Source organism: Entelurus aequoreus, linkage group LG27 (assembly GCF_033978785.1).
Source record: "Entelurus aequoreus isolate RoL-2023_Sb linkage group LG27, RoL_Eaeq_v1.1, whole genome shotgun sequence".
Lineage (NCBI taxonomy): Eukaryota > Metazoa > Chordata > Actinopteri > Syngnathiformes > Syngnathidae > Entelurus > Entelurus aequoreus.
In genome coordinates, this window is record NC_084757.1 from 23,594,769 (window position 1) to 23,610,953 (window position 16,185).

A 16,185-nucleotide genomic window follows, 5' to 3' on the forward strand; every position below is an offset into this window, starting at 1 on the left:
TTTAGCATGCATGTGCATATAAACCACATGCAAGCTGATATTTTTTGCCGATAAGACCTCAAATGTAAGTTTTAAAACTGTTGAAATAAATAATATTGCAAGAAAATCACAGTTTCTGCCAGCCATTGATTGACCAATCTTATGGCCTAATAATAACAAAGAAATATTTCAATGAAGTCAAAGATCTAATATTAATTAAGTAGATAGATAGATAGATAGTACTTTATTGATTCCTTCAGGAGAGTTCCCTCAGGAAAATTAAGTAATAATGATACACAATATGTTTATTGTGTGACAGCTGTTTGTAATATTTTGCCATTCTTATGCATTTGAATAACATAACCAAAATACTATACTGAACAAAATAATGTACTTTTGTTTTTGCTCCCTAAAACTTTTACTATATAGACAAAATACCTATTTCTTTCAAATATTGTTCACAAATCTGTGTTAGTGAGCATATCTTCTTTGCCAAGATCATCCATCCCACTTCACAGGTGTGGCATGTCAAGATGCTGATTAAACAGCATGAGAGGATACTGTAGCTCGGGGGATAGAGAATGATTTATGACTACGGAAGTGGGGTTAGGTTATGACCCCAGGATGTGGGCGTGGCTTATACTGTAGCTCCAATAAAGGGGAGCCAGCGGGGGATAGAGAATGATTTATGACTACGGAAGTGGGGTTAGGTTATGACCCCAGGATGTGGGCGTGGCTTATACTGTAGCTACAATAAAGGGGGACCAGCGGGGGAATGATTTATGACTCCACGAAGTGGCGTGGCTTCTACATAGCACCTTTTCGGGGGGATGACCTCACACTCATAGGGCTAAGTCTAAACCGGAACCAGGAAGCATACCTCACATCCGGCCACCATTTCAACTTTGTGGGTTGTTTTTTTTAGCGTGTAAGGCCCCATTTTGATCATAAGGATTTATGATTCCTGCAAGCAGAAATGGGTATTAAAACTTGTAGTTTTTTAAGACCACTGCCATTTTAGTTGTAGTCATTACGTCAGAATGATTTACGACCCTACAGATGGTACATTTTAGTTGTAGTACTATAGCAGTTATTCCATTTTAAAGGCTTAATACACCCTCTCAAGTGTATTATTTAATTTGATTACAGTGATTTATCATTTTCTATTCACTTTATTAACTTTAGTTAAGATAAAATAGAACATTTATGCCACTGTGTCACAGCATTTTCACCCATTTCCAAAAGTTTATTCCTATAACATTCCAAACACAAATCTTATTTTAGTTGTCTCGTACTATGACTGTTTTTGTAACTGATTTGAGTTATAACAGACATGTATAAAATAAAATAACTTAAATAAAATTGTATTCACTATTTTTTCTTATTTTAGAAGTATAATGTTGTAAAATGTGGTCTTAAATAAAAGTTGACTTTTTCCTTATTTGAAAAATATAATTTTGTATTTAGGGTGTTTCATCTTAAATAAAACTTAACTTTACTCTCATATTTAAAGTATATTGTCTACTTTTTATCTTAAATAAGTTTATTTACTATGTCTTAAATAAAAGTTAATGAAACAAGTATTCTTATTCTAAAAGGATTAAGTATACTTTTGTCTTAAATAAAAGTTTCCAAACTTTTAGCTATAAGACTAATGAAAAAACTTAAATTTTGTGTATTCTTGAGTCAATTTAATGCAAATAAAAGTTTACACGCTATTTTTAAAGGTACACTATTAGTAAAAGACTAAGGAAACAATCTACACACTATCTGTATCTGTCAGCTATTAGCTGTAAGTCTGATGAATCAATTTAAACATTATTTGTAATTGTCTACGGTTAGCCATTAACTTCAACATGCACAAATATAAATATACATACCGTATTTTTCGGAGTATAAGTCGCACCGGCCGAAAATGCATAATAAAGAAGGAAAAAACATATATAAGTCGCACTGGAGTATAAGTCACATTTTTTGGGGAAATTTATTTGATAAAACCCAACTCCAAGATTAGACATTTGAAAGGCAAATTAAAATAAATAAAGAATAGTGAACAACAGGCTGAATAAGTGTACATTATATGAGGCATAAATAACCAACTGAGAACGTGCCTGGTATGTTAACGTAACATATTATGGTAAGAGTCATTCAAATAACTATAACATATAGAACATGCTATACGTTTACCAAACAATCTGTCACTCCTAATCGCTAAATCCCATGAAATCTTATACGTCTAGTCTCTTATGTGAATGAGCTAAATAATATTATTTGATATTTTACGGTAATGTGTTAATAATTTCACACATAAGTCGCTCCTGAGTATAAGTCGCACCCCCAGCCAAACTATGAAAAAAACTGCGACTTATATTCCGAAAAATACGGTACTTAAATTGGTTGGTGTATTTTGTTCAAAGTTGAATCATAGTGTCAGCGCTCTTCGCTTCTCTCCAGATGTCTGGGCCCATCAAGAAAATCCACAACACAACAATAAAATGCACTTGTGTTCATTGTCCATAAGATACGCCTGCCCACACCATAACCTCATACCCACCATGGGCCACTCCATTCACAACGTTGACATCAGCAAATCGCTCTCCCACACAACGCCACACACGCTGTCTACCATCTGAACACCTCTCCAACGTGCCAGACGCCATCGAATTTGAGCATTTGCCCACTCAAGTCGGTTACGATGACGAACTGCAGTCAGGTCGAGACCCCGATGTGAACGACGAGCATGCAAATGACTTTCCCCTAGACGGTTTTTCACAGTTTGTGCAGAATGTCTTTGGTTATGCAAACCAATTATTACAGCAGCTGTCCGGGTGGCTGGTCTCAGACGATCATGGAGTTGCACCTGCTGGATGTGGAGGTCCTGGGCTGCTGTGGTTACACGTGATCTGCGGTTGTGAGGCCGGTTGGATGCACGGCCAAATTCTCTGTAACTCTTTTGGAGACATCTTATGGTAGAAAAATTAACATTCAATTCACGGGTAACAACTCTGGTGAACATTCATGCAGTCAACATGTCAACTGCACGCTCCCTCAAAACTTACATCAGTGGCATTGTGCTGTATGTAAATCTGCACATTTCAGAGTGGTCTTTTATTGTGGGCAGCCTAAGGTACACCTGTGCAATAATCATGCTGTTTAATCAGCAACGTGATATTCCACACCTGTGAGGTGGGATGGATTACCTTGGCAAAGTAGAAATGCTCACTAACACAGATTTAGACAAATTTGTGAACAATATTTCAGAGAAATAGGACTTTTGTGTATATAGTAAGTTTTAAATCTTTGAGTCCAACTCATGAAAAATGGGAGCAAAAACAAAAGTATGCGTTTATAGTTTTGTTCAGTGTAAATGCTCATTGAAATGTATTTAATAGAAAACACATTTTTATAAATAAAAATGCAGTGGGTAGTTTTAGGAAGTTTGACATTTTCTTGCTGTAAGGACCTCAAATGTATTTAAAAAAAATAATGCATGAAAATCAATGTTGCTGCCAAACATTGTCCCATAACATGGCCTGATAATAATAATGATAAGCAATAGTCCTTAAAATTTGTATTAGTCTTTTTTATATTAAAATAATGTGGGATTACATAAACATAATGGCCTTTAAACGATTACATGTACATAATTCATATTTCAGGCTGAGGTAGTTTAAAATGATTACCGTATTTTTCGGACTATAAGTCACATTTTTTTTCATAGTTTGGCAGGGCTCTAGTGCGATTTATATATGTTTTTTTCCTTCTTTATTAGGCATTTTCGGCAGGTGCGACTTATACTCCGGTGCGACTTATACTCCGAAAAATACGGTAAATTGTTTATAATATTAATACAGTATGACATATGTAGACAGTGGTTTGGGGGGGGCGGGGGGGGGGGGGGGGGGGCGGGGGGGAAGTTAAAATGTTTGTCTATAGGACCACGAGTGTGAGTTTTAGTTTTCCACCTAACACTGTTGTAGGGTATTTTAAAAAAATATGTATGTGAGAGATTTTTTAAATAAATAAATATTTTTACATCAGTTCTTGTGAAGCTGACATTTTTGGTATTTGGGTAAAATGTGTGAGTAAATTATAAGGACCTCTAAACGATTAAGTGTTTTTTGTAAGGGTGTCCAGATAAAACTTTTTTTTTTAATACTTACAAACCAATACAGATATTGAGCATTGAGTATTGTCCGATATCATTAATGATGACACAATATCAGCAGGAAAGGAATCATACTTACTTTGATTTTGTAGTGTGAGTTGTTAGAAACTGTTTGCTCAAGTGAAATTAGCCAAACAGAGAACAATGGTAGGTATGAACATTTACACTACCGTTCAAAAGTTTGGGGTCACATTGAAATGTCCTTATTTTTGAAGGAAAAGCACTGTACTTTTCAATGAAGATAACTTTAAACTAGTCTTAACTTTAAAGAAATACACTCTATACATTGCTAATGTGGTAAATGACTATTCTAGCTGCAAATGTCTGGTTTTTGGTGCAATATCTACATAGGTGTATAGAGGCCCATTTCCAGCAACTATCACTCCAGTGTTCTAATGGTTCAATGTGTTTGCTCATTGGCTCAGAAGGCTAATTGATGATTAGAAAACCCTTGTGCAATCATGTTCACACATCTGAAAACAGTTTAGCTCGTTACAGAAGCTACAAAACTGACCTTCCTTTGAGCAGATTGAGTTTCTGGAGCATCACATTTGTGGGGTCAATTAAACGCTCAAAATGGCCAGAAAAAGAGAACTTTCATCTGAAACTCGACAGTCTATTCTTGTTCTTAGAAATGAAGGCTTTCCACAAAATTGTTTGGGTGACCCCAAACTTTTGAACAGTAGTGTATATCTGAGATTTTAAATGCAAGCTGATATATTAATGTTTTTCTATCAAAATGGAATTGGGACAACCATAATGTTTTGCTTTCGGTGTTTTTTTTTTAATGTTGCGTGATGACGACCATAGAAGCAGAAACTGACCTGGATGCGAGGTAGTAAAGTGGTACACATCTTTGTGCCTTAAAGAGAAGATATACTGTAAGAGGTGATTCCTTCCAAGGAGGTGTTTATGATCTCACAGCTGCAGTGTTGTTTTGCAGACCGTCAAGGTCTCTGAGCTCCTTGGTGGTCTTCTAATTCCAAGAAATCCAGTCATAGCTCATTCTTGGACATCATAAATCATCACAAGGATTCTTAAAATTAAAAAAAAAAAAGTTATCCAGACATCAACGTCATGCAACCTTGTATGGCAGGGATAAATAGTTACTAAAAATAGTGTACTGTAGACCAGCAGGTGAAAGACTTCCAAGAAGGCTCAATGGGAGGTCTGCTTCCATATTCTGGCCTCCTTTTAGAGAATACTTTGTCAGAAGGTCAACTTTACTTAAAAGGGTAATAATACATTGTATGGAATTTTTTTGTTTAAATCATTATGGTCTGTCTCAATGATCGGCAGCAACCGTGATAACGCATTTTTTTCCTAAAGTGTATTATATATTCACATTTTTTCACTTTAAATCATTTAAAACTAAATGTATTTTGAGGATTTTAGAGCCCTAAAGCCGATACGTTTACACATAATTTCAGTGGTAATTCAAATTTACAGGGAACAATGTGTTCGTTACATGCTTTATGTGGGAAATAGTAGCGCCATCTGGAAGACAAATATACAAAATGTTTAATGGAAGCAGCACAGTAGTCCGAATTGCAAAGATTGCATTAGTTTATCCACCCATCCATTATTTACCGCTTGTCCCTCTTGTGGTAGCTGGAGCCTATCCCAGGTGCACTCGGGTGGAAGGTGGGGTACACCCAGGGCCAACACAGATAGACAACATTCACACACCAGCTTACTAATTTAGTGTTGCCAATCAACCTATTTGGAGCATTTGTTGAGATAAAAATCAAAAGAAAAACAAATACGGCATTTTGTGCTGCAAGGAAAAAAAAATCTGTTTTTGTGTAGCTTTGACATTTAAAATGTTCTTTCAAAATTTATTTTATCTGACAAACTTTACCTTCATATTCAACACAGACAAAATGGTGTTCCTAGGATCTGTCAGGACCCCTGAGCTGAAATCTGGCAAGATTTTCTGACACTTTCCAGGCCACAAGGGGAATTGGCCAGGGTGGCATTATACAGGGGGCGCCCCAAGGATGAGGGTGAAAAAATGTATTCATTTAGCACTTAGGGCTATTTGCTCATTATGTCATAATAATTGTTGGATGGTCGCCCTCTACGAAGCAGTACCCTCAGGTTAATTAGAAGTTCAAAAGGTCAGTTTGTTTTTCTTTTGTCTTTCTTTATTTTCCTTTTTTTGCCATTTCTCAAAAAATTTTTTTTTTTTTTTTAAATTCAATGTTATAATCAATTATTGATCTATTTAAGGCTCCAATTACTTCAAATATTTCACTTTAAAATGTTTTATGTGGAAAATATTGCATATATTGTGTGGTTGCCATATAAAAACAATGTTTTCTTTGACATAAGAGCATAAAACAAACAAAATAATTGTTCAAACGTAAAATGGACAGATATATCTAAAGTTGATCTCGTAATTTAAGTGTTGAAAGTAAAAAAATATATGATAAAAATGTATCACTTTATGAGTGGGGGACCTTTTGTATGCCAAATATATTTAATGGAATTTTATTGATCTTTTCACTGTGATTAATCAAAAATAAAATAAATAAAAATCAATGGTGTCCTGCATTATTGATCTTTTTAGGGCTCCAATTACTTCACATCAAACATTGCTTTCTGAATGTTTTGGGCGGTGGGGAAAATACTGCATATTTCAGTTTTACTATAAAAAACAAAGTTGTCTTTGACAGAAAAGGCATAAAACCTTTTTTTTTTAACGTTATATCAACCTGAAGTTGATATAGAGATTTACTGTAAGCGTTAAATTAAAAAAATAAATAATAATGTGACTTATTTTTAACATTTTAATGACTGAGACCCTTTATATTTATATATTTTGTTATGATTTGAAAATGAAAAATATCAAAATAGCCCCCGCATGCTTTAATTTTTCCATGTGCGGCCCTCAATGGAAAAAGTTTGGACATCCCTGGTCTAAGTCTAAAGAACAAAAACAATCAAAGAGAACATTAGAAATTGCGCAGTGAAGTGTTTTTGAGAAATCAGTAGGGTTCTTGTTATAACACACGACACAAAAATGTTAAAATGAGGTTCACCTTTAACCTTCTCACTCTGACTAGTTTGCGACATGATTCCCATAAGATCAGTAGGGTTCTTGCTTTGACAGGATGCAACACATAAATCAGATATTAACATGGAGTGTGAAGATATGACCTTTGACTTCAGCTACATTTGCTATGCTAAATACCATTCTGCCATAAATAAGGGTTATTGCCTTGCCATAAACACAATGTAGATGCATTAGAAAATAAATGTTACTAATCTGACCTTTTCACCTCAGTTCACATATGCTGTGACGCCAATAGGAAGCGGCACTCAGTGAAAGTTGTAACCTGTGGAGATATGATAAGAAACATTTACTGTACAACTTTTGCCATGCCATCAATAAAAATGTGCGAACTGACCTTTAACCCCCCTCGGTGAAGACACAGGGTCGCGGTGCACTGCATGCATTCCACACGGCACATTCAAATATCATATGAAACATTTTATTGATGTCCATAAAATGCAGGGAGGATATGGGCGAGAAAAAGCAACATTAATTCCATTTCTCACTATGATTACATCTCAGGATAAAAAGCACCAACACCACACACACGGTAAACACATGTTCCATCACAAGCGCCTCATCATCATCATCATCATCATGTCTGCTGAGAGTGGGAGAACGAACTCATGGAGCTTTCTCGAGCTCCAGTGCTGGATGAATGTGTCAGTGAGAACCAAGGTGGCCAAATGGCGGCCGGAAACTTTAAGCAAGATTCTGAATTTTCCCCTTTGACCCCAAGGCTTATCGTTAACAGAGTTGCCCACACTTGAGTCACACTGCGGACATCTTTGAAAGGAGTATATATTCATATATCCTGACAATGAATCAACACTTATTATTGGCTAAATAGACCAGAGCGGAGTACGCATCACAGTGAAAATTGTGTAGATACTGTCAATATCTTGTATGAGCACCATTGCCATCTCATGTTTTGCTCAATGAACCTCTTACGCAAGACCCGCCATCACTGTTTGGTCATCTTGAGTTGAGTTTGAGGACCATATATTGGAAAACTACCCAGGAAGGGATCGTGCTCTTCATCTTTTCTTGTGTGAGCCACAGCCCCCCCCAGTGCCGGTAGCACTTGTGCAGCAGCCCCTGACCATGATGCTACCATCCCTATTTTGCTGTCGTAAAGGTGTGTTTGGACTTTTGTTGGAGAACTGCCATGAAGGGGATCAATTGTGTTCTTCTTCAGAATGTTGGAATTAATTTTCACTTTAATAAACTGCAGCTCTCCAGTGCCGGTGGCACTCGTGCAACCCCCAGACCATTACGATACTGCCAGCGCTAAGTTGTCTTAAAAGTGTGTTTGGACATGTCATGTTGGAAAACTGCTACGAAGGGGATCAATCATTTTCTTCAGAATTTTGGAATTAATTTTCGTCTCAATACGCAGCTTACCGGTGACGATAGCACTCGTGCAGCCATAGCCCATGACGCCACTATCACTATTTAGTTGTCTTAGAGCTGTGTTTAGGATATCAGTCATTTTCTTCTTCAGAATTTCGGAAATAATGTTCACTTAAAATAAACCAGTGCAGGCAGCAGTCCTGGACTATGACGCTACTACCTCTATTTAGTTGTCTTGGAGGTGTGGTTGTGTTAACATGTTTCTCCATATACTGGGTTAACGCATGCGCAGTGTTTGTGGGCAGGAAGTGGGTATTGAGTGTTTCCGGTTGTTCCTCTGTGCAGCAGTTCATTAAAAGTTGTGAACCAGAATAAACGTTGTGTTTATTCTCCTCCATTTAACATCGGTAGCAGAGGATGGCTGCAAACTATAAAATACCGCAGAGGTTTGACGAGTCCAGGCCATACGAGTGCTGGAATAATGAAGTTAACATTTGGACGCGGGTTACAGAACTCGAAAAAGCAAGCACTGGCTGTGGGTTTGGGACTTGAAGGAAGAGCCAGAGAAATCGCAATGGAGATATCTGCGGAGGAGTTGGACAATGACAACGGTATGACGGCATTAGTTGCAAAACTGGATGACGTTTTCCTGAAAGAGGAAAAGGATCGCGCATACAAAGCGCACACGTACTTCGATCGCATCACCAAAAATAGTTCAGTTTCAATGGGGGACTATATTATTGACTTTGAACAGCGCTACAACCGGATGAAATGGTACAATATGACACTCCCTGATGCGGCGTTAGCCTTTAAACTTCTTGACACAGCCTGCCTCGATGAGAAAGACAGGCAGCTAGCACTGACGGCTAACACGGCGCTAAGCTTCTCGTCAATTAAGTCAGCTCTCAAACGGATATTCGGAGGTAAAACAACAGGCTCGTCAAGCGAGATACAACTAAACCAGGACGCAGCTTTCCTCACAGAACAGCCACAATGAAGAGGAAGACGGAACACACCGTTTCAACGTGGACAACAAAGATCTGTGACACCGTTACCGGGTACAAACCCACTGGATATGTACGGTAAACGATCACGATGTGCCGTGTGTCAAAGCACATGCCACTGGGCAAAGGACTGCCCGCACAAAAAGCACAAACAAGTAAGATTGACTGAAAATGACAATTTGGATGAAGTCAATATCACACTGTTAACAAATGATCTCCAGTCTAAAGCTGAGATTTTTATGACTGAAGCTGCAGGCTCGGCAATCATAGACACCGCCTGTACTCGCACGGTACGTGGAGAAAAGTGGCTTGAAAGTTATGTAGATAATCTCAATGAAAAGCAGGTAAATAAGCTCAGAAGTACAGAAAGGTCTAGCAACAGACAGTTTGGTTTTGGAGATGGAAATGTGATTCATTCCACCAGAAAAGTGCATCTACCTGCTAAAATAGGATGGACAAAGTGTAACATTGAGACAGAAGTTGTCAAAGTCAATATTCCACTCCTGCTGAGTGGAATATCATTAAATCATTAAAAAAGGCAGGAACTACGTTAGACATGGAAAACGACAGGGCAGTGATGTTTAAGCAGCAGATACCTCTTCAGTTTACCAGCTCAGGACACTACTGTGTTGACATAAGAGACAATGATGACATGGAATGTCGGATTCAAGATTTATTTGCTGAAGATGAAGTCCTGATGGTAACAGAAACTATGTCCACAATCGAGAAGAACAAGGTCCTCCTCAAACTTCACAAACAATTTGGCCATGCATCAGCAGATCGCCTGCATAAGCGAATTCAAAGTTCAGGGAACAAAGACAGGGACTGTCTCACTATTTTGCAACAAATAGCGGAAGCATGTGACACGTGCCAAAGATATAGCAAGACAAAGCCAAAGCCAGCTGCTTTAAACCTGACTGTATTCAGCGATGCTTCATTAGGAAATCTTCCTGATGGAGGTACACAAGGGGGCATGTTGATCACACTAATGGGAAAAGGAGGTATATTCTCCCCCCTTTTACTGGCAGTCCAAGAGGATTCGACGAATGGTGCGAAGCACCCTTGCTGGAGAGACTCTTGCCATGTCGGATGGATTAGACAACACTGTGTTTCTTGCCACCCTTTATTCTAAGCTCACTACTGGCACCACTGGTCTAAATGCTCCAGCGTTAGTTTGTGTGACTGATAATCATTCCCTCTATGATGCTCTTCCATCAACAAAACAGGTCACAGAGAAAAGGTTTCGGTTAGATATATATGTGGTATCAAAGACACAGAAAGTGCTTTAGTCAGCAACAAAAGCTCAACTGGCTGACTGTCTTACGAAAAAGGGGGCATCACCTTTGATGCTTTTGAAAGCATTGAGTGAAGGGAAATGGGTGCTTACCTAAGTTGATTTTATTGTTTCTGTTGTTTAAAAAGACATGTATTTGTTCTCAAGAAACATGTGCTATTTATTTTTTTTATTTATAAAAGATAGGGAGATTGTTAACATGTTTCTCCATATACTGGGTTAACGCATGCGCAGTGTTTGTGGGCGGGAAGTGGGGATTGAGTGTTTCCGGTTTTTCCTCTGTGCAGTAATGAATTAAAAGTTGTGAACCAGAATAAACGTTGTCTTTTCACCTCCATTTAACAGTTGGACTCATTGTATTGGAAAACTGCCATTAATGGGATCAATATTTTTTTTCTTCAGAATGTTGGCAGTTAATTTTTGCCTTAAACTGCAGCTCTCCAGGGCTAGAAGCACTCATGCAGCCCTGAACCATGACGCTACCATCACTATTTAGTTGTCTTAGAGGTGTGTTTAGAGGGATCGATCTTTATGTTCTTCAGAATGATGGAATTTTGCCTCAATTAAACCGCAGCTCTCCACTGCCGGTAGCACTCGTGCAACTCTAGACCACACTGCTACTACCACTATTTAGTCGTCTTAGAGGTGTGTTTAGGGGATCAATAATTCTGTCCTTCAGAATGTTGGATTTAATTTTCGACTCAGATAAACCACAGTTCCCCAGTGCTGGCAGCAGTCCTGCAGCCCTAGACCATGACGCTACTAACTCAATTTAGTTGTCTTGGAGGTGTGTTTGGACTCCTTCTATTGGAAAATTGCCATTAATGGGATCAATATTTTGTTTCTTCAGAATGTTGGCAGTTAATTTAAGCCTTAACAAACTGCAGCTCTCCAGGGCTGGAAGCACTCATGCAGCCCTGAACCATGACGCTACTATCACTATTTAGTTGTCTTAGAGGTGTGTTTAGAGGGATCGATCTTTATGTTCAGAATGATGGAATTTTGCCACAATCAAACCGCAGCTCTCCACTCACTGCCAGTAGCACTCGTGCAACTCTAGACCATGACGCTACTATCGCTATTTAGTTGTCTTAGAGGTGTGTTTAGGGGATCAATTATTCTGTTTAGAATGTTGGATTTTATTTGTGCCTCAAATGAACCAGTTTCCCAGTGCTGACAGCACTCGTGCAGCCCCAGACCATGACGCTATTGCCAATATTTACTTGTCTTAGGTTTGTTTGGACTCCTTATATTGCAACATTTACACAGATACCTAGAGGGCGCTAACTTTCCAAAGTATTTTAAGCGTTACATCCCGCCCTTTTACGGCTTTTAGGACGTAATGATGTAACTACGTTCGTAAGTAACTCGTGCATGCGTATTAGCTTAGGGTGTTGTTAGCTAATAGTGATTTGGATAGTTAGTGTTAGCTGTCATTGAATGTATATTCTATCATAACAACATGACTGCAAATTGCATGTACATGTTGACGAGACAGGGTGAGTGACCGCCATAAACACCAATAACTTTTTTAGGCCAAGCAAAAATGATTACATAAACTTAGTAATTGGGAAAAAAAATACAGTTTTAAAACAATGGTGTTCTGTTAAACCGATAACGCTAACATAAGCTAATCAATGGTGTTTTTGTTATACTTGTTGCTTTGAAAAGTGCAACTGTGAGGACGCTGCAAACAGCCCTTTTAGGATGATCAATCATTTTCTTCTGAGAGTTGGAATTAATTTTCGCCTCGATAAACCGCAGCTCCCCAGTGCCGGTGGCACTTATGCAGCCCTAGACCTTGAGGCTACAATCAATACGTTAAGACTACATTCCAGAGTCCACAGCCCTTAAGCTACATCAATGCAGTATTTACATCATGTAGAATTACTGTATATTAAAACAGGTAAAAAAAAAAACGAGGCTCTCACTTGCACATACACCACAGCTGCATCCAGAAAGCTGCCCACGTTGACGGTTTACTGACGGAAGAAAACACCCGACTGCACAACTGCAGAAGAATTAGCTGCCATTTTTCCTCGTTTTAAGTGAAGTAGAGCATCAAGTTTCTACAAAGAGGACAGAAAGCAGTGAGACAAAAAACAAAAGGCAGGCATGTGATGGAAACACAAATGATTTAAAAAAAAAAAAAAAAGAGTCAATCCCGGTTTAAATAGACTACAGTCTCTAATTGTGTCTTCAAAACATAGAAATAAGAGTTACACATGGACAGGCTCACATACAAACAAGTGTTTTACATTTAGTGCGGCTCTTGCAATACCCACAATATATATATATATATGAAAAAAAGAAACAAGGAGGGGGGCCTCATCTGTAAAACACATAGCTTTGTTTGCACCATCAAAAACAGAAGCACCATTTTTCCTGCAGAATTCCTAAATAGGTATAAGAAAAGAAAAGATAAAGACAGGAAGTTGTGTTCGCCCCACAAAGCACCTTATTTGTGCGCATCACAGGATGCGCAACGTTGGTTAAGGTCATACAGTGGCATTAAAGACCCAATGTGGGAGTCCAAATGCAGCACCTAGAGATTCCCCTCATATAATATATATTTATATATATTTAGACAGTATATTTTATAACATTAAATATAGCTTTGTGTTGGCGCTGGAGAGAAAGCCTTTGTACAAAACAGTGTGTTAGTTTCACTCCCAATTTTTTTTTCCATACGTGTGAAACAGGAGAAATAAAAACCAAAAAGGGGGTCTTTACAAAATGTCCCCATCTCATTTCTTTTGTATTTTTCAGTTGTGTTTTTTTTTTCAAATGTAGGAATAAATAAAAACCAGGCACTGTCCAATTTAGCACCATTGTTTTCTGACAGTGAGCGACACACTATTGCATTCTACAACGTCAACACATTTCCAGATAAACAGAACAAAAAAGGCGAATGAGGGACATAAATATATAAATCTAATACAACTGTACAGTCAAGAGAATCATATTCACAGTACAAACACAAAAAAGGACAATCAAAAGCAAACCAGGAGGAGGTGTGAAGTAGTCCAGTAATTTGTTGTGATGGGAAAAAAATAAGTTTTACCAGTGTGTGAAGATGTATATTTAGCGTCCTAAATCATGCTCTTAGCACCCAGCAGCACAAATAAATATACAAAGTTCATCTTAAGAAGAGGTTAAAAATGTCCTGCTTTGAAAAGGTTTCCGTCACACTTAGAAAAATTGACAACAGGACTAATAAATACAAAAAAACCAAGCTTCAGATATTATTATTATTATTATATGAACTACCTGGATTCAACTTCACTTAACTTGGCAGCATTGCATCACCTGCCAGAGAAAATGAACACAGAGCACCATTTCTTAGCAGAGTAATCAACAGTTCATGGATTTAACTCTTTTTTTTTAACTAGGCGAAAATAAACACTTATTTGTTAGGAGTAAGCACGCTTTTACACCTCAAATATGTCTTATTACCTAACATCAGTAACACTCTCTGATATGTCAATGATAGGACATCAATCGCTTTGATAGTCAACAAATTATAGCTCAATTATTGATCAGTTAGATAGATAGATTTTTTTTAGGTGGGACCTAATTAAGTGAAAATATCTAAGTGGTTTGCACAAGCAGACAATCCTTTTATGCTACAAAAGTAACTATGTTGCAATCCAGTGTGAAAGCAGATCTAAATCGTTTCCTCATCTTGTTCATCAGTCAGATGTTTGGAATCATCACAACAAAAATCACACACACCTCAAATAGACACAGCTGTCTGAAGAGCAGAGCTCAATGAATAGGTCAAACAGGAAGTTGCACCTCCATGACAGGAAGTAGTGTGCTTGTTGATTTAATCATTTGCACATGAGGGAGAGATAGAACTTAGCAGCTTGATGTTAACACTCATTGATTGTTACTAGAGTTTAACCGCAGCTTTAAACCATGTTTGTGAAGGAAACAATGTGAAAAGAAATATAACACTTTGCAATTCAAAACATGACCGGTTCCGTTGATTCTGCTCTTGGTGATCACATCTGTGTGTTTGTGCGTGTGTCCCAGTACAGAAGCCGGTCCTGTAGTGCAGATGTAATTAAAGCACCAGTGAGTGAGGAGCAGAGTGCCTTGGTCCAACACCTGGATATTTGCATAGTTTATTTCCTGTTGAGGTAGTTTTCAGCAATTACCTGTAAAGTTGACACAAAACAAAGACATGATGAGCAACATACAACGAAGCATGTAAAATGCTCCCTTTTCACTACACACTAACACTTGGCTATTAATGCTTTTTAAAAGTCAAAACTGGGTAATGTGAGTTACGAGGTATGAGTTCTGATATCAGGTCAACCGAGTTGATACCTTATGGTCAATTTATACCATTGCTAATTTGTCGAGCAGATTTACCTTAGTAATATTTGAGGAGACAAGACATTGACAAAAATTTAAACGTGGCAGCGTTGGCTTACCATCCGTTTGTGCTGCAGTATTATACTAAGTCTCCACTTTGCTGTGACTACGGCTGTCATCTTACAAAAACCTTGAATTGAAAATCTCAGAAAATGTGGGGTTTTCAAAAACTGTAAGCCATGATTATCAAAATTATAACAAAGGCTTTGCAAATCGCACTTTGGATGTAATGAGTTTGTATCGCATAATATTTTCACAGCTGCTTTATTTTTCTCCACGCTTTGAACCATGCGCTTTCCACAATGTTGCGGCTAACTTACAGATTTTTATGGGTTCAAAAGCTTCACATGCCGCCAATAAATTTAGCCTCGTCATATTAGACCAATAAAATTGCAGAACGGGTCACGGTGGACCAATTAAATTGTTCACATTAAATCCAGCGCACTCACACAATCATTCAGTCAGCCATTTAGCATGTTATGGACTCACCCTCCTCATGGAGAAGTAACATGTAATTTACATATTTAGTGTTTCAATGTGTACACCTGCATTTTAAACAACCCCTGGCAAAAAATGATGGAATCACTAGACTTGATGTTAGATGTTCATTCATTTGCTTAATTCTGTAAAATCATTCAGTCAGCCTTTTAGCGCGTTATGGACTCACCCTTATCATATAGAAGTATCATGTAATGTAAATATCTAGTGATTCAATGTGTACACCTGGGTTTTATACAACCTCTGGCAAAAAAAGATGGAATCACCAGACTTAACGGATGTTCATTCCTTTTTGTAATTTTGTCCAAAAAAAAAAATTATTACAGACATGACACAAAACTATAGTCATTTCAAATGGCAACTTTCTGGCTTTAAGAAACATTCAAATAAATCAAGAATATAAATTGTGGTAGTATCAGTTTCACTTTTACATCAAGTGGGGTAATGA

At 37.8% G+C, this 16,185-nt stretch overlaps 1 protein-coding gene across 6 annotated transcripts in view; it reads right to left on the minus strand.

The window, feature by feature from the left end:
* dot1l (DOT1-like histone H3K79 methyltransferase) overlaps positions 1-16,185 on the minus strand; it is a 59,445-nt gene that overhangs the window by 1,477 nt on the left and 41,783 nt on the right. For all 6 annotated transcript variants that reach the window (XM_062038780.1, XM_062038779.1, XM_062038781.1 and 3 more), the window contains 2 exons: positions 7,561-15,019; positions 7,424-7,488 (listed from right to left, as the gene is read on the minus strand). Coding sequence is in view for 2 of the 6 variants with exons in the window: in XM_062038783.1 (XP_061894767.1) it covers positions 15,009-15,019 (11 nt within the window). In the remaining 4 variants the exon portion in view is untranslated. The remainder of the gene's footprint in view (positions 1-7,423; positions 7,489-7,560; positions 15,020-16,185) is intronic.